The sequence below is a fragment of the Leptodactylus fuscus genome, chromosome 2, assembly GCF_031893055.1.
Source record: "Leptodactylus fuscus isolate aLepFus1 chromosome 2, aLepFus1.hap2, whole genome shotgun sequence".
Classification (NCBI taxonomy): domain Eukaryota; kingdom Metazoa; phylum Chordata; class Amphibia; order Anura; family Leptodactylidae; genus Leptodactylus; species Leptodactylus fuscus.
This window is the reverse complement of record NC_134266.1, coordinates 162,948,858-162,967,527: the sequence shown is the minus strand read 5'-3', so window position 1 is coordinate 162,967,527 and position 18,670 is coordinate 162,948,858. Positions and strand designations below refer to the sequence as shown.

General features: G+C 40.4%; 1 protein-coding gene across 18 annotated transcripts in view; it reads left to right on the top strand.

Annotated features, from left to right (window-relative positions):
* ABI3BP (ABI family member 3 binding protein) overlaps positions 1-17,210 on the top strand; it is a 277,686-nt gene extending 260,476 nt beyond the window's left edge. For all 18 annotated transcript variants that reach the window (XM_075265013.1, XM_075265012.1, XM_075265014.1 and 15 more), the window contains 3 exons: positions 7,852-8,013; positions 11,851-11,973; positions 16,252-17,210. In XM_075265013.1, the coding sequence (XP_075121114.1) occupies positions 7,852-8,013; positions 11,851-11,973; positions 16,252-16,367 (401 nt within the window). In that variant the 3' untranslated portion in view covers positions 16,368-17,210. The remainder of the gene's footprint in view (positions 1-7,851; positions 8,014-11,850; positions 11,974-16,251) is intronic.
* Positions 17,211-18,670: the final 1,460 nt, after the last annotated feature.

Below are 18,670 nucleotides of genomic sequence, written 5' to 3'. Positions count from 1 at the left end.
AGTATATTTTGTATGGCAGAGGGACCATTGGGGCCCCCTCATGTTCCATAGCCCAGTAGCTTCAGGCTCCCCTGCAACCCCTATAGGTATGTCTCTTTCTATAGAGGATCTAGCCCTGCTACACAGCAGAAGTGAGTGAGGAGTCTACCTATCTATCTTATTGATTAATTCCTGCCTCTAATATTTCTATCCCATTTCAAAAGTCAGTTTCTTCAGGAGTCAGTGTACTTCTTTCTTTTTTTTTTAAACTGTAATTTAAGTAAGACCAAACCGAACAAAGATAAACAGAACACTAAACATGAGACTAAACATGTACAGGGCTGGGGAACAACACGGGAAAGGAAGGGGAAATGGCGATCAGAGACCATGGAGAGTGCAGTACGTATCCCATAGGAACCAGACCAACTGGATGCAGCTGTAGCTTTGTTAAAGGGATTCTATCATTGGGAAAACTCATTTTTAACTAAGCATATAATTACATAGCCTTTAGAAAGGCTATTCCACACATACCTTTAATTTGTTAATCCTCTCAGCCGTTTTTGAACTAGCCCGCTTTTATTGATATGCTAATTAGCCAGCACAGAGTACCAAAAGTTCACTGAGTGCTGTCTGCTGTGTGTACACAGGGGGAGGTGAGAGCAGGGAGGCTGCTGCTGCTGATGATGGCTCATCAGCCTCCCTGTAAAAAGCGGGCTAATTCAAAAATGGCTGAGAGGATTAACAAATTAAAGGTATACATGAAGAAAACGATGGTTCCAGCACCAAATCAAGAGGAGAAACTTCTTATAAATCAAGATATAACTTTTAAAAGAGAATTAAAAACACATCATGTGTCCACAAAAAAAAAGGAAGAAAAGCAGCCTACATGTTTTGGGAGTAACCCTCCCTTACTCATGGCAAGGTATGTCTGGAATAGCCTTTCTAAAGGCTATGCAAATATACGCTTAGTTAAAAATGAGTTTTCCCAATGATAGAATCCCTTTAAGCTTAGCAGTGAGGTATTCCAGGTTGCGCACATCCTTGACTCAAGTCACTGGGCAGGGGCAGTGGGAGGGTATACACTTTTCCAGTAGAGAGCCACAAGCATTTTAACAGCAGTATAGCGATACAGGAAAAGTTTAGAGGCCTTTCTACCAAGGCATTGGTGGGGGTAAATTAAGTAAATAAGCCAAAGGGTCCAGTGGGACACTCAGAAGGAAGAGAGCATCAGCTAATACTCTGACCTCTGTCCAGAAAGGACGATTCAAAGGGCAGGTCCAAAAGATGTGGTGCAACGTGCCATGTCCAGAGAGACATCTCCAACAGTCTGTGGAAATGTTGGGGTTTAAGGTGTGGAGGAGGACCAGGGTGTGGTAGCAAAACATAAGTAACTTACATACTGAGTTTCATGGAACGTAATGCATGTAGAGCATTTGGCAGCACGGGACTATATGATCTGCCATTGTGTTAGGAAGATCTGCTTACCCAGAGCCTCCGTCCACTTGACCATGTATTTGTGGACAAGGGGGACCCACCTCTCTGGAGAAGAGAAGATACAGTATATCCGATATCAAGCCCCTCGTAGAGGTACCAGCTTTACAAATCTTCTCAAAAGTAGGGATGGACACCAATATGGCAAAATGGCAAAATGGTCATAAAGTGGGCTATCTGTCTATATGAAGCCACTCAGAGGACAGCAAGTGCAAATTAGAGATAAAACAGTCAAAGGGCCTAAGCTCCAAGGTTAATGAATCAATGTGGAACAGACCCAGTCTGCTCCAGGGGTGCACCATATCACATCCCAGCCCCCTGATAGGAGAGGATTAAATAGAAGTCAGTGTATTTCTATCAAGACTGTGTGCATGGCATTGATGACAGGGGTGCACTACATGTACTGAAACCTTTGGGCTCATAAAAGCTTTTTTTAATTTATTTATTCAGGTTGAAGACAGCTAATTAACACAATCTGGAATATTGTCCCCATGTGCTTTAGATTATCACCATATAAATGTAATGCATATGGCCAGCTTAAAAAGTTTGGAACCTCTGCAGAGCCTTACATGAGAATCTTATAAAGGCTTTTTAACCCTTTAAAGACTGTCAGTTTTAATTTTTTTTCCCACCTACTTCCAAGAGTTTTATTTTTTCTCCACCAACATAGAATTTTGCAAGATCAGTTGTATTGTTTAGTGGTTGCATTCTGTTTTCCATTTTTGTGGGATGGAATCAGAAAAAAAAAACTCAATTTTTTTAGGTTTTGTTTTCACACTTGTCTGATGCTATGACATGTTAAAGGGATTTTCCATCCTACAATGGAATTTTCATATGATGACCTATCCGTAGGATAGGTATGTGATCAGTAGGGGTCTGACACTACTACCCCGCCTCAAAGTTCAGGAAACTGCTGCAATAGACGGGGAGCTTGTGCAGGCAGCTCCTATTCAAGTAAGTGCTGCTCTTATTACTTGATTTGGAGCAGCATATGGACAATCCCCTTCAAATGCAGCATCTTCCAGTTCCAGGAGGCTGCCAGAACAGTTAATCTGTGTGGGATCCAGGTGTAGGACCCTTAGGGGCTGTTCACACATCCGGAAATCGAAGAGGAATTTTTGGCAGACATCTGCCTCAGACTCCTCTTCATCTTCTAGCTGCCAGCTCCAACAGAGCATTAGTATTCCATCACGACTTTCCACTGTTGGTAAGATAGAAGTATAAGAGCTTCCTATATATTTCCCATTCCTTTTATAGCCATTCTTGGTTTTGGCTCAAAAAAAACGCAACAAAATCTGCAACAAAAAAAGCTCAATTTCTGTGAAACAATTTACAAAAACACTTATGTTTTTGTAATGCCAATAATACATATGTGAATGCAGGCGTTTTCCATATAGTTATAATAGAGGAAACTCCCCAGAGGAAAGCTCTGCAGACTTTTTATGAAAAAAACAAGATGCAGCAGTCTTTTTCGTAGCGTTTGTTGGTTGCGGCTTGCTGCCGCAGAAATGCTACATTTTTTAATTGCCAGATTTCTCAGCGTTTTCTTTCGTGCCAAAGAAAGGAGTGGATCTAACAGAATGAAACAGAATAAATTCTTCCTCTATATTTCCCGTTCCCACAAAAAAGTAAATTTAAAGTTTGCTGAATCTGTACATGAAAAGTGCATCATTTTAGTTTTCTAGTCTATTACTCCATTATGTAGAGCATTTAAAAGTTAATTTTCTCTCCTTGAGTCCTACATTAATACACACTACCACCAAAGTATTATGCATGAAAATGTCAAAATTACAACTATTTATAGTGTAGTGTTCTTTCTATACAGCAATCATATATCTAAATGTTCCCATGATATTTCAAAGGCCATAAAGATTAGAGAAAATACATAAGATTTAGGACATGACAGAACAAAGGAGGTACATTCCAGAATGACATCAGTTTTGTCAGTGAGATGTGGGCTTTGAGATGAAATTCTGTAATGCATATATGTGGAGAAGAGTGATTTTATGTCTATGCGTGTGTCTCTAACGTTATATGCACTGCATGTTCTGGGCTCAGTCTGCTATAGATTTTATTTTATGCCAGATAAGTATTAATCATGTGGTTTATACAATTGGTATGTGCTGACTATATGAGATGAAATATGCCCTTTAGATTATGAGAATATTCAAGATTAATAACCATATATAGCATTAGTTTATAGGCATAATATCCTACTTTATAGTGGATTTAATTTCAGATTTTAGATGCCACTACATTCTGACTACAGTTCAGCAATGTATCTGCAATACGTGAATTTAGCAAAAAATATGAATCTTCCTGTAAATGTGGTAGTGACAAGTGTGAATAATTCTTAGCTGACGTTCACACTACCACCGCTGTCCACCCAGGGGTTTCCGTGTTAAACTCTGAGGACACAAAGTCCTGCATGCACGACTTTGTGTCCATCAAAAAAAAAACAAAAAAAACTGTTTCCAGGTGGAGAGGCTGCATACAGATACTGGTGTTCACCTTTAAGTGCCCATTCAATTGAGTGGGTTTTAAAGCTGACCGCCAGCAAGCTGTCCCCTGTCCAGTCTCCACGGGGTTTAGCACGGAAACCCTTGGACAGACAGCGGCGGTAGCCTCATAAATGTCATTCAGTGAAGGGTTAGACCCATCTAAATCTCTCTATCAATATTATTTTATATATTCCTGAAGTAGGATAGATTATACAAAAAAATTCCAAAATAATTAATTTCACCAAAGTCTGAGGTTGGACAGAGCTGATTCATTAATGTACAGTGTCTACCGTATTACACGTCAGATCTGTCAGTGACGCTATTGCTCAAAATCAGCATATAATCCTCTAATATTTAATCAGATGTGGTGTATATTATATGGTATGGATAGGATCCTTTCATATAGAGTCGGGATATATACAGTTTTTTACTAGGCGTGTAATTATCTTGTGCTTAGTATGCGTTTATGGTATCATTCTGCTAGACATCATACAGTCCTATGAAAAAGTTTGGGCACCCCTATTAATCTTAATCATTTTTAGTTCTAAATATTTTGGTGTTTGCAGCAGCCATTTCAGTTTGATATATCTAATAACTGATGGACACAGTAATATTTCAGGATTGAAATGAGGTTTATTGTACTAACAGAAAATGCGCAATATGCATTAAACCAAAATTTGACCGGTGCAAAAATATGGGCACCTCAACAGAAAAGTGACATTAATATTTAGTACATCCTCCTTTTGCAAAGATAACGGCCTCTAGTCGCTTCCTGTAGCTTTTAATCAGTTCCTGGATCCTGGATGAAGGTATTTTGGACCATTTCTTTCTACAAAACAATTCAAGTTCAGTTAAGTTAGATGGTCGCCGAACATGGACAGCCCGCCCTCAAATGATCTGAAAACAAAAATTGTTCCACATAGTTGTTCAGGGGAAGGATATAAAACGTTGTCTCAGAGATTTAACCTGTCAGTTTCCACTGTGAGGAACATAGTAAGGAAATGGAAGACCACAGGGACAGTTCTTGTTAAGCCCAGAAGTGGCAGGCCAAGAAAAATATCAGAAAGGCAGAGAAGAAGAATGGTGAGAACAGTCAAGGACAATCCACAGACCACCTCCAAAGAGCTGCAGCATCATCTTGCTGCAGATGGTGTCACTGTGCATCGGTCAACTATACAGCGCACTTTGCACAAGGAGAAGCTGTATGGGAGAGTGATGAGAAAGAAGCCGTTTCTGCACGTACGCCACAAATAGAGTTGCCTGAGGTATGCAAAAGCACATTTGGAGAAGCCAACTTCATTTTGGAAACAAAGATTGAGTTGTTTGGTTATAAAAAAAAGGCGTTATGCATGGCGTCCAAAAAGAAACAGCATTCCAAGAAAAACACATGCTACCCACTGTAAAATTTGGTGGAGGTTCCATCATGCTTTGGGGCTGTGTGGCCAATGCCGGCACCGGGAATCTTGTTAAAGTTGAGGGTCGCATGGATTCCACTCAGTATCAGCAGATTCTTGAGAATAATGTTCAAGAATCAGTGACGAAGTTGAAGTTACACCGGGGATGGATATTTCAGCAAGACAATGATCCAAAACACCGCTCCAAATCCTCAGGCATTCATGCAGAGGAACAATTACAATGTTCTGGAATGGCCATCCCAGTCCCCAGACCTGAATATCATTGAACATCTGTGGGATGATTTGAAGCGGGCTGTCCATGCTCGGCGACCATCAAACTTAACTGAACTTGAATTGTTTGTCCAAAATACCTTTATCCAGGATCCAGGAACTGATTAAAAGCTACAGGAAGCAACTAGAGGCTGTTATCTTTGCAAAAGGAGGATCTACTAAATATTAATGTCACTTTTCTGTTGAGGTGCCCATACTTTTGCACTGGTCAAATTTTGGTTTAATGCATATTGCACATTTTCTGTTAGTACAATAAACCTCATTTCAATCCTGAAATATTACTGTGTCCATCAGTTATTAGATATATCAAACTGAAATGGCTGTTATAAACACCAAAATATTTAGAACTAAAAATGATTAAGATTAATAGGGGTGCCCAAACTTTTTCATAGGACTGTATGTATAGCTCTGTGTATTTATAATAAAGGCACATCTGTTATTTACTAAGTTCATAGATATCTTGGACTCAGTACACACTCTATTAGCTGTTTCCTGGGCTCTCTTATCATGCAGAGATGTATAAAACAACAAGCAACATCCCACACTAGATAATATGGGGATTGTGTCTTGTATGTTTTACCCAGATGAAAGTTCTAGACAGTCTCTGTAGTGTATAAATAATCCCGAGTTCCTCTTTCATTAAATTAGATGTGACAACTGGTTATAGCAAATCTGGAATGTGATGAACACAAATGCTGCAATGCACACTACTGCTTTTCCTCCCAGACCCATGGTCTTGGGATATACACAAAAATGATGAATTACAGAGGGGGTGACACAAAATTAAAAAAAAAAACAACAGTAAATTCAGCAGCATTTTCAAACATCCACCATGTGGTATAAATAATGTTATCTTTATTTTAGATGTCAGTATGACTGTTACGATTACTAAATATGTATTTCTTGTGGTTTACTAGAATTAAATCATTTTACTTAATGAAAGCATTTCTAATAATTTGGAATACCTAGCACACCCCTGGCATTATTTAAAAGGTTTTTCAGATATTTTATGTTGATGTGTCTACTGTATAGCTGTAGCAGTACAGCTCAGTTTCCCCTTATATGATATGCAATAATCAGGAATGACCATTATACAGTGGATGGAGCCATCTGCTTCCAGCTCTGTCCACTGAGTTCTGGTGCTCAGTCACAGCTGATCGGTAGGGTTGCCAGGTATTTGCTCCACACCAATAGAGGTATATGCTATCAATATCAAATGTCTGGAAAACCTATTTAAAGCTAAGGCCCCATGGGTCGTATCCGCAGCATTAAAGCGCTGCGGAAAGAAACGCTGCATGAACGCAATGCGGTTCTTTCCACAGCGCTTTTAAGAGAAAGTTCGCAGAGTTTTCCTCTGCGAACTTTCTCTTAACATTATATCTACGGGAAAGCCGCCGGCGTTTCCGTAGATATAATTGACATGCTGTGATTTGCAAAGCCGTAACGGCTTTTCAAATTGCAGAGTGTCCGCGCTGCGTTTTTTTTCCGTAAAGTGGGCATGGGATCCCCTTTGCTTGCACTGTAAAACGCCGCAATTTTTTCCGCAGCGTGTCCACTGCGGGCAAATCGTGGTGTTTATGTCCCGTGGGGCCCCGACTTAATAAACCTGTATGGCAGAGCTGTGGGCCATTATTCGGTGACAATGGACTGACACGTCTGGCCACATTCTAACAGGGATAAACTGAAACAAGCCACATCATTCTATTACGGCTCAGTAGAAAAGAGGTTCATTTACTCACGTTTTAATTATTATGATTATTGTTATGTGTTTGCTGCACAATTATAATCATTACAGATCTAGCTGCCTCCGTAATCTTTGGCATGCTCACAGTGCCAATCGTAGGATGAGACCTTGAGCCTTATGGCAAGCCCAGCCTTTGTGATCCCATTTGAGCATGTTGCATTTTGTGCTTTTTCCCTATACAATTTGTTCTTTGCAATATAAATGTTACAAGACACCGAAAACATGTAAAAAGATAAGAAAGTTGAAAGAGCTGTACCTCTAATGAATAGTGTTACTTGTACTTGGATATTTCCTTGCTTGGCCTAATATTATATGTTGAATATAATTTGTATATCATGAGCTTGTACAGTATATTTTACTGTTTTTCAAAAATCTTTTCTATCAGTCATTATTATGATAGTAACATTTAGAATTATTGCTGTGTTGTTACTGATCCTCTGTTTCTGTGCAGGAGGAAAGGACGCTATATGGACAGAAATAAAATTTAAGTCAGATTCTTACTCAGAATGCAAAGGAAAACAATACGTCAAGAGAACTTGGTATAAGAAGTTTGTCGGCATTCAGCTTTGTAACTCTCTCAGATATAAGATTTACCTCAGCGATACCCTCTCAGGTAATCATGGCAGATAACATTCTCTAGAATGCTACATGGGGAAGGGTCACTGTTAATATTTTGATAGTAACAAAACTCACCACTTCAGTGCCTCGTCACTTCTGTCTTTGGGACTGGTCTTTTGGGTTGCAGACATCAGCAATGACATGTCAAGCAGTGGCCCCAGCAGTCAAGTAGTGGCCCCACAGCTGTTGGTTTTACCACTTGGCATCAGATGTCAGCAATTGCTAAACTGATTCATGTTTACACATCATACTGCCATAAAGATCGATGATTATTTTGATGTTCACATTAATAATGGACACGAGCCACAAGCAATGTATTGCTAATCAATCAACCGCTTGCCCCATTTCCATTAAGCTATTACATATCACACATTATCATTCATATCTGACCCATTATCTGTTGTGTTAATGGGGCATAATTCTGTAACAAGTCCTGCAATTTTACATGCAATTTACTGGATATTACTGGTATCCTCTTGTTTAGCAAATATGTCACAGAACTTGACAGATGCCCCCCCTTATTCCCCATCATGGGAATCAGTGGCGTAACTACCGGGGTAGCAGAGGTAGCAGCTGCCATAGGGCCTGGGACATTAGAGGCCCAGCGACAGCCACTACTGCTGTGGGTTTTTTTCCCCTTACCGGCTGGAGTTACTCCAGTCGGTAACAGGCCCTATTTACTTACCGATCCTGGAAGGGGCCGGGATTGGTAAGTGACGCCACGGGCCCCACAGACATCATTATTATACTCAGGGATCTTTTCAGACCCCCGAGTATAATGATCGGGGGTCCAGGAAAGGTATGAGAACATAAAAAACCATGTTACTTACCTTTCCACGCTCCGGGCAGGTTCGGGCCTACTTCTGGATGCTCCCTGACGTCACATGACCCGACGCAGGGCCCAGTCATGTGACGTCCCAGGTCATGTGACGTCCCGGACATCATAGAAGAAGGCCGACACCATCGAGGACTGCAGCGGAGCCGGAGATAGGTAAGTAACAGTGTTTTTTATGTTTGTATCCCCTTCTCGGTCTCCGATTATTATCAGACCCCAGAGTATAATAATTGTTCCTGGGTGTCCACAGTGGGGTATAATACTGTGTGCAGGGGCCACTATGGGACATAATACAGTGTACTGGGGCCACTATGGACATAATACTGTGTTTAGGGGCCACTATGGGGCATGCGGGGGGGGGGGGGCGCGGTCAGGGTCTGCAGCGGGCGTCAGTTGGGGGGGCCCATGTCAAAAGTTAGCCACAGGGCCCCGCCGTTCCTAGTTACGCCACTGATGGGAATATTCCTACCACCTTCATTTCAGAGTCCAAAAAGAGAGAAAAAATCTACAGCACACCTTTGCAAATTTACATATGATAGCCATGACTTTAACTCTGCCCATGCCTCACTTGACCCTACCCAATTCAACCCTGTCCCTTTGTGCCTCCACATAGTATAATGCCCCTTTAATGGTCCCCATATAATATCTGCATGTTATCACTCCGCCTTGTGGCCTCTTCGCTTTAAAATTTTCACCCATGCGGTCCCACACTGTTCACGGTCCCATTTGTGTCCCCCTCACATTATAATGGTTCCTGTGTATAATGATCCTATAATGGTTCCCATATAATATAGTGACCTATATGACTAGGACCCCTCCTGTTCTCCATCTACACCAGGGGTGGGCAATAAATTTTCCCATGGGGCCGCATAAGAAATTGAAACTATGCTAGAGGGCCACGCAACTGCAAATTTAGCTCCACCTACTTCTACGTTGACTCCACCCATTCCCAATCATCTTTCCATGTGCCCCCACAAAGTATAAACCTCCTACAGTCACCCGTACATTATATGTCCCCACATTATAATGTTCCCTTCCAACTACCCCACAGTATTAAGTCCCTCTCCTGGTGCCCCAGTTTAAACTGGGGGAAAGTAGAGGGGACATGAAACTGGAGCAGCTGGAGTGGGACATTAAACAGTGGGGTAGTTGGAGGGGGGCAATAAATTAATGACAGCTGGAGAGTGGAGTGTAATGTCCCCCCAGTTTAAGTGCCCCCTTCATCTACCCCCAGTTCCATGTCCCCCCTCCATTTCTCCCTCAGTTTCATATCCCCCTTCATCTGCCTTATTTCATGTCCCCCATCCATCTGCTCCAGTTTCATGTCCCCCCTCCATCTGCCATCTCTTCCCTAGTATAACATTCCCCTTCCATCTCTGCCCCTAGGTTACTGAGACACACACACACAGACAGATAGACATATATAGACACACACACAGACAGACATATATAGACACACACAAACACACACAGACAGACAGACATATATAGATACACACACACCACCCTGCATCTCACATTCCCCTCTCAGTACCTTATGACACACACCACATGTCTCCATGTTCTTGCGCTGTCCTGCCGGCACTAAGACACGCCTCCCTAGACACGCCTACCTAGTCAAGCTATGTGGGCCGGTCTGAATCAGTCAGAGGGCCGGATATGGCCCCCGGGCCATGCTTTGCCCAGGTCTCATCTACACCATCGGCTTGGGCCAACTCATAGAATTTTATGGTTTTGAATACCATTGCTATACTGGCGACACTCGAATATATCTCTCTGGACCAGCATTACCTCTCTGTTGGCCAGAGTTTCCGAGTGTCTAGTGGCCGTAGCCTCCTTTCTCTCCTCCCGCTTTCTCAAACGTAACATGGAGAAAATGGAGTTAATCATCTTCGCCCCACCTTGTACGGCCCTTCTATCTGACCCATCTATCAAAGTTAATGGAACTACGCTTACCACTGTCCCATGGGTCCGTTGCCTTGGGATAACATTGGACTCTGACCTATTCTTCAAATCACACATACAAACACTTTACACCTCCTGCCACCTCCAACTCAAGAACATCCATTGAATCCACTCCTTCCTCACCCCAGAAACTACAAAGATGCTGGTCCATACCCTTATAATCTCCCGCTTAGATTACTCTAACAGCCTTCTCCATGGCCTCCCACCGAATACTTTCGCCTCCCTCCAGTCCAACTTAAACTTTGCTGCTCGTTTTATACAACTCTGATAGAATTCATCTATCCAACATCTAAAACTTGCTCAAAACTGGGCCATAAAAAAAGGACACACCAGCAAATCTACAACAAAAAGGAAAAATAAAAGAATCAAGGTGTTGCCATGGCCCAGTCAAAATTTATACCTCAACCCAATTGAAATGCTGTGGCAAGACCATACAGTGAACAAAGCCCACAACCCTCAATGAACTAATGAACTGGAAAAACTTTGCAAAGAATAGTAGTTCAGAATTCCTCCTACCTATTGAAACACTTCAATAGATAGCAGCTGAATAAAAAAAAATGGCATAACACAACCCACCCCGTCAAATCTCTAGAGTGTTTTGGCCAAATCTGCCCCTGTAACAGAACATGCGTAAGGCTAAGGCCCCATGGGGTTCTTTCCACATTTTCTTTCTTTTAACATTATATCTATGGGAAAGCAGCCGGCGTTTCCGTAGATATAATTGACATGCTGCGATTTGCAAAGCTGCAACGGCTTTGCAAATCGCAGCGTGTCCGCACTGCGTTTTATTCCGCAAAGTGGGTATGGGATTCGCATGAATCCCATCCCCTTTGCTTGCACTGTAAAACGCCGCGATTTTTCCTGCAGCATCTCCGATGCGGGCAAATTGCGGCGTTCACGTCCCGTGGGGCACTGGCCTAAAAGGAAAGAGACATCAAACATTTTGATAACTTTAACAAATGTACAAAATGTACAAAATTTGATAAAAAAAATGAATGATGTTACAGTTCTGATATTGAAATTGTTTTTTAGGCACATTTTATAACATAGGTGATCAGTCAGGATTTGGAGAAGATCACTGCCAGTTTGTGGACTCTTTCCTTGAAGGGAGGACAGGACAACAAATACAACCCAATGAACTGGAACCCAAAAAAGGTAAAGCATAATCTTCTATAGCCTTTCACCTCCTCTCCTTGTTATACTTCAGTTCACTTAGGCTCCCTGTGCATTACATTTGGGAGATCTGCTTTCCTGTAAATGTTTTAGTTATCTGAAGGAAGCTCAGATCTCTGATATGAGAAATGTTTCCTTTTTCCCTTGTACTATAAAGAAAGAGATATTTATGAAACTATATGAGGCTAAGGCCTGCATAGCGGTCTGCAGCCAAAAAGCACCACAGAAAAAAACAGGACTTTCTACTTCAATTTATACAGTCCTATGAAAAAGTTTGGGCACCCCTATTAATCTTAATCATTTTTAGTTCTAAATATTTTGGTATTTGCAACAGCCATTTCAGTTTGATATATCTAATAACTGATGGACACAGTAATATTTCAGGATTGAAATGAGGTTTATTGTACTAACAGAAAATGTGCAATATGCATTAAACCAAAATTTGACCGGTGCAAAAGTATGGGCACCTCAACAGAAAAGTGACATTAATATTTAGTAGATCCTCCTTTTGCAAAGATAACAGCCTCTAGTCACTTCCTGTAGCTTTTAATCAGTTCCTGGATCCTGGATAAAGGTATTTTGGACAAACAATTCAAGTTCAGTTAAGTTAGATGGTCGCCGAGCATGGACAGCCCGCTTCAAATCATCCCACAGATGTTCAATGATATTCAGGTCTGGGGACTGGGATGGCCATTCCAGAACATTGTAATTGTTCCTCTGCATGAATGCCTGAGGATTTGGAGCGGTGTTTTGGATCATTGTCTTGCTGAAATATCCATCCCCGGCGTAACTTCAACTTCGTCACTGATTCTTGAACATTATTCTCAAGAATCTGCCGATACTGAGTGGAATCCATGCGACTCTCAACTTTAACAAGATTCCCGATGCCGGCATTGGCCACACAGCCCCAAAGCATGATGGAACCTCCACCAAATTTTACAGTGGGTAGCATGTGTTTTTCTTGGAATGCTGTTTCTTTTTGGACGCCATGCATAACGCCTTTTTTTATAACCAAACAACTCAATTTTTGTTTCCAAAATGAAGCTGCCTTGTCCAAATGTGCTTTTTCATACCTCAGGCAACTCTATTTGTGGCGTATGTGCAGAAACGGCTTCTTTCTCATCACTCTCCCATACAGCTTCTATTTGTGCAAAGTGCGCTGTATAGTTGACCGATGCACAGTGACACCATCTGCAGCAAGATGATGCTGCAGCTCTTTGGAGGTGGTCTGTGGATTGTCCTTGACTGTTCTCACCATTCTTCTTCTCTGCCTTTCTGATATTTTTCTTGGCCTGCCACTTCTGGGCTTAACAAGAACTGTCCCTGTGGTCTTCCATTTCCTTACTATGTTCCTCACAGTGGAAACTGACAGGTTAAATCTCTGAGACAACGTTTTGTATCCTTCCCCTGAACAACTATGTTGAACAATCTTTGTTTTCAGATCATTTGAGAGCGGGCTGTACATGTTCGGCGACCATCAAACATAACTGAACTTGAATTGTTTTGTAGAAAGAAATGGTCCAAAATACCTTCATCCAGGATCCAGGAACTGATTAAAAGCTACAGGAAGCGACTAGAGGCTGTTATCTTTGCAAAAGGAGGATCTACTAAATATTAATGTCACTTTTCTGTTGAGGTGCCCATACTTTTGCACCGGTCAAATTTTGGTTTAATGCATATTGCACATTTTCTGTTAGTACAATAAACCTCATTTCAATCCTGAAATATTACTGTGTCCATCAGTTATTAGATATAGCAAACTGAAATGGCTGTTGCAAACACCAAAATATTTAGAACTAAAAATGATTAAGATTAATAGGGGTGCCCAAACTTTTTCATAGGACTGTACCTATAGGGAAACCGCCGTTGTTTCCAAAGATATCACTGAAATGCTGTAATTTCCAAAAGCACAATGGTTTTGGAAATCGCAGCATTTCCACTACAGGTATTTTTCTGTAAAGTGTGGATGGGATTTATTAAATCCCATCAACTTTGTAGGGTGTGTAAAATAACATGGTTTTTGCATTTATGCTATGTGGGGCTTCAGCCTAAAAGATCAACTGTCTTTTTTGCTCATAGAAACCAATCATAGTACTGCTTTCATTTGTTTCAGTGCTCATGAAATATTAAAATTGTGCTGTGACTGGTAACTATGGGAAACAAAGACAGTTTGTATAAATCTGCATCACCAAAAAAAAAAAACTGCAATAAAATACATCACTTAAATTGCACATGGTACAACAAGCAGCTTCTAGAATGGGTGTGCCTCCTGTTCCATACACTACACCAAATGATGGTCCATGCGAAAGATATATATATATATATATATATATATATATATATATATATATATATATATCCGATTATATATATATATATATATATATATATATATAAAATCATCTATTTGTGACTGATATTCCCTAAAAAGATACTATAATTACTGAATTTTATTGATCTATATAAGGTTTTCCTTTGTGGATTTTTTTTTCTACTTTTATATGCTCGTATATTATCTTTTGTATGTTAAAGGGATCCTGTCATACAAACACATTTTTTTCTTAGTAACACGGCGGAATAGCCTTAAGAAAGGCTATTCGTCTCCTACCTTTTGTTGTCTTCTTCGCGCCGCCGTTCCGTAGGAATCCTGGTTCTTGTCGGCATGCAAATTAGTTCTCTCTCAGGGCGGGTCCCAGCGCTCAAACAGCACTAGGGGCGTCCCCAATGCTGCCAGAGAACTCTCTGCAGGACCGACTCCATCTTCATCAGGAACGCCCTCTTCATCCTCTTCCACTGCAGATTTCAGACTTCTAGGCCTCAGACAGAGCAGACTGCGCATGCCCACAGGCCACGAGAAAATGGCCGCTTACAATACTGGGTAAATACACAAGTAGTTGCTGGGCACCAACAAATATGAGCTAATAACTGGTTATACAAGAAGACAGCCCTAGAGTCCTGCAGTGCACAGTATTGTCTCCAGGAATTCCTATTTCACATACATTTTAATCCATTGCATTTTTCATCTGAATTGTAAATGAAAAAGAATGTTGAACAGTATGTTATTCTTAACATTGTATTCTCCATACACGTATATTAATATAGTGAACAATAATGTAATGAAAGACACAGATTCAGCCAGGGGGCAGGCTTGGTTTCAGTTCCAGGAAAAAAAAAAAAAAGTAAAGTAATAAGGGGTTAATTAAAATCATATGATATAAACCCATAGGAATATGAGGTTATTCTAATTTGTATGTTATTGTTAGTTGTCAAGGCATTTTGAATATGTAAAATATGTTTTTTGACATAGGATGAGTCTATTCAGAATACTTTCATACACATTGACATTCAATTCTAGGGGTCAAGCCCTGACATTTTATATTGTGACAATAAACCAGCACACAGCAGAGGTTTGTCTAGTTTTTGATGTATGTTTTTTTTTTTGGTCATGTTAAAGAGAGGGTTGTAGGGCTGCAGAGATCATGTACCCATGTTCAGGATGTCAAGTGTCAACAAGCCATTGTGCTCTGACCGGAGCATTACAGTACAGGACTAGCACTGCAACCTGAATCTGTTTCTCCGAAAATAAGATAGAGTCTTATATTATTTTTTTTCTGCGAAAAAAGGGCTAGGGCTTATTTTCCAGGAACATCAATTACACATTTGATCGCTTTTTATTCCAATTTTTTTTTTGTTTAATGTAGATAGTGAGCCCCATATAGGGATCACAATGTACATTTTTCCCCTATCAGTATGTCTTTATAGTATTGGAGGAAATTCGCACAAACATGGGGAGAACATACAAACTCCTTGCAGATGTCATTCCTGTCAGGATTTGAACCCAGGACTCCAGCACTGCAAGGCTGCAGTGCTAACCACTGAGCCACCGTGTTGCCCCTATTCCAATTTTTATCAGAGACAAAATTGCAAAAAAAAACCCAGCAGTTTGGCACTTTTGATTTTTTTTTTTTTTTTCTGCACTATGGCATTCAATGTACAGGAAAAATATTTTTCGGATATTTTGTGTTTTCAGACCCAAGGATTTCTAATGTGTTTCACAGTAATTTTTTACTTTTATATGTAATCTAGTGAAAGAGGGTGGATTTTTTTTTTTCCCTATTTAATTTTCTGTTCATTGATGATGCATCCAATCTGAGGTGGCCCATGCGATTAAAGCATTACACGGCAGCAAATAATCTATCCTTTTTATGTAATTGTTTTCTTTCGACGTTTACATTGATCTACCATATTATATTTGCACAGGCTTTTACAGAGCTGTCCGCCAGCAGCCAGTCGACTTTGGGGAAATCGGAGGACAATCACATATCAGCTACGTCCACTGGTATGAATGTGGAATATCTATACCTGGGAAGTGGTAAGAGGAATGGTGATAACACATTGAATTCATGGACTCGCCTGCATCATCAAGCACCCACCATCTGTTCTATAGACAATGCGCTAGCTTCAATCTACTCTACTTGGTTCTACTAATGTAAGATATGTATTAAATGATTCTACATGTTACAGAGTTAACAGACTGCTTCCATATTTATCAATATACAAATAAGGATATTGTCTTCATAGGAGAAAACCTCGGGAAGCTGGCTCCCTGTTCCTGGTATTTTAAGAAAAGCAGTGTCTATGTTATTTATCACAATGTTGTAAGAAATATTTTGAGGCAGATTTTTATCCAACTACATTCTTTATAGAGCAATGTTTAATGTTTCCGTCCATGATAATCTTCATCTAGTATCATCAACGCCAACGGTTTAATTTATTTCATCAAGTGTCTTTCATTAGTCTATACAACGTCTTATATCATGTAATGGTGACAGTCAATAAGACCTTGGCATGTGGAACTGACTAAAATATCACCTCGAAATGTAGCCCTCATTTCCATCAGTCTGTGAGTTCCATTCGCCATTAGGCTTCTCCTCCCAGGTTCTGTCGCAGCGTTGTGACATTAGATGGATAGATGGAAGATACAAACAAGGCAGGTACTTCTATATGTTCAGGCTCTGGTGCAAGATTACAATTTACTTTCATGGCTGCAGATCTTTAAAGATTAACATAAGCATGTGATTTATAAATAGATTTGTAATTAACTTTTTACAGAATGTACAGTATATCCAATATAGCTTTATTTCCAAATGCAACCTGGTTTTGTATCTAAAGAGAGCAGTATATGAACTCTACAATAAAGATATTGATCTTTTTTTAAACCCTGCTGTTGTTTTTTGTCTAAAATGTGAATTAAGATGTGTCCAGTGATGTGGATTACAAATATGCTTCTGCATTACTGTGCTCCAGGGGCATAACTAAAGGCTTATGGGCCTGGGTATGGAAGGTTTCCTCACATATTGTACATCGGCCATGTTCCATCTGTACATTTTAGCAGCATTTACATGTCCATTTCCTTGAAGCCTTGTCACAATTCCCCCTTTTGTGCCACGATCTCCCTCCACAGAATCCAGACTTGGCTATATGGTGACCAACTGCTAATTTTGACAATAAAAAATTTAAGGGGTTATCCAGCTTTTAAATATAGGTCACCAATATTAGATCAGCAAGGGTCCAACTACCAAAAGGGGTTATCCACCTTTCATTTCTGACAGCAGAAAGTTCGGTATGATAAATCTTCTTTGTCAGCCTCACACCAGTGCACCAGAGGGCAGGGGTAATACATTTAGAATGCAAATACATCTAAGGGAATCAGAAAGGAGATCAAAGCAGTTTAATCAGCCTTAGTAAGGTGAGGGTGACCTGTGCACACCGTGGCTTATTGGGATAGACACATTGTGATCTTTATAGTTACACTAGTGCTGTGATTGTTACTTGATCTTCTGGATGGCACTGACACTCTAGGTACCTCAGCTTTGACATTCATTCTGCAAATGGGACATTCTGTGCCCACATCTCAAGTGGTAAAGAAGATCTGTACATTAAATAAACACGGTCGTCCCTTGTGTCATATTGTCCCTGTAGAAAAGTGTGCAAATGAAAGGTAACAATTTCCAAAGAAAATAACAAAATATGATAAGAGTGTAGGGAATGTATGAACTGAATATAACTTTGGGTTTGGACTCTTAATGTAGGTCCTCTCTGAGTTTATTCCCTGCTTGCAAAATTTGTATTCCAATTTACAGGGGCCTCCGGTTACAAGATTTTCAGCCTCCAATTACCTTTCTTTGACTATTTCAAATCTACATCTTGAACATTCGCATTTCACTGGTAAAATACCAAATGAACCTGTCCATGCATCACATAAAGAGCAAGAAGATCCATTCAGCTACTGCTATAGTACTGATGTGGCTGTGTGGTAGCACCTCTTAGTTACACTATATATTACCTGTAGTGCACTGATATCTACCTGTCTGATGTATATTGTACTGTTCTCTACATACCTATATGTACAGTAATGTGCTACATAGTGTACTGTTCTCTACTTGTACCAGGAGAAACTCCTATTTAGACAGTAGTCTCAAATTTGCTTATACTGTATAATAACCCAGCTTCTGTCCGTTAAAGGGTTTATCCAGCTTCCAAAAATTATCTGCAAATACATCCACTGCAGTGCTAAAAACTCAGCCTCCTTTGTACAACCTTGTCTTGGCTTTATGTTACTTACTGCTAGTTGTATCACTATTAGTTACATGCAGTGCACCTGTGAACAAACTACATT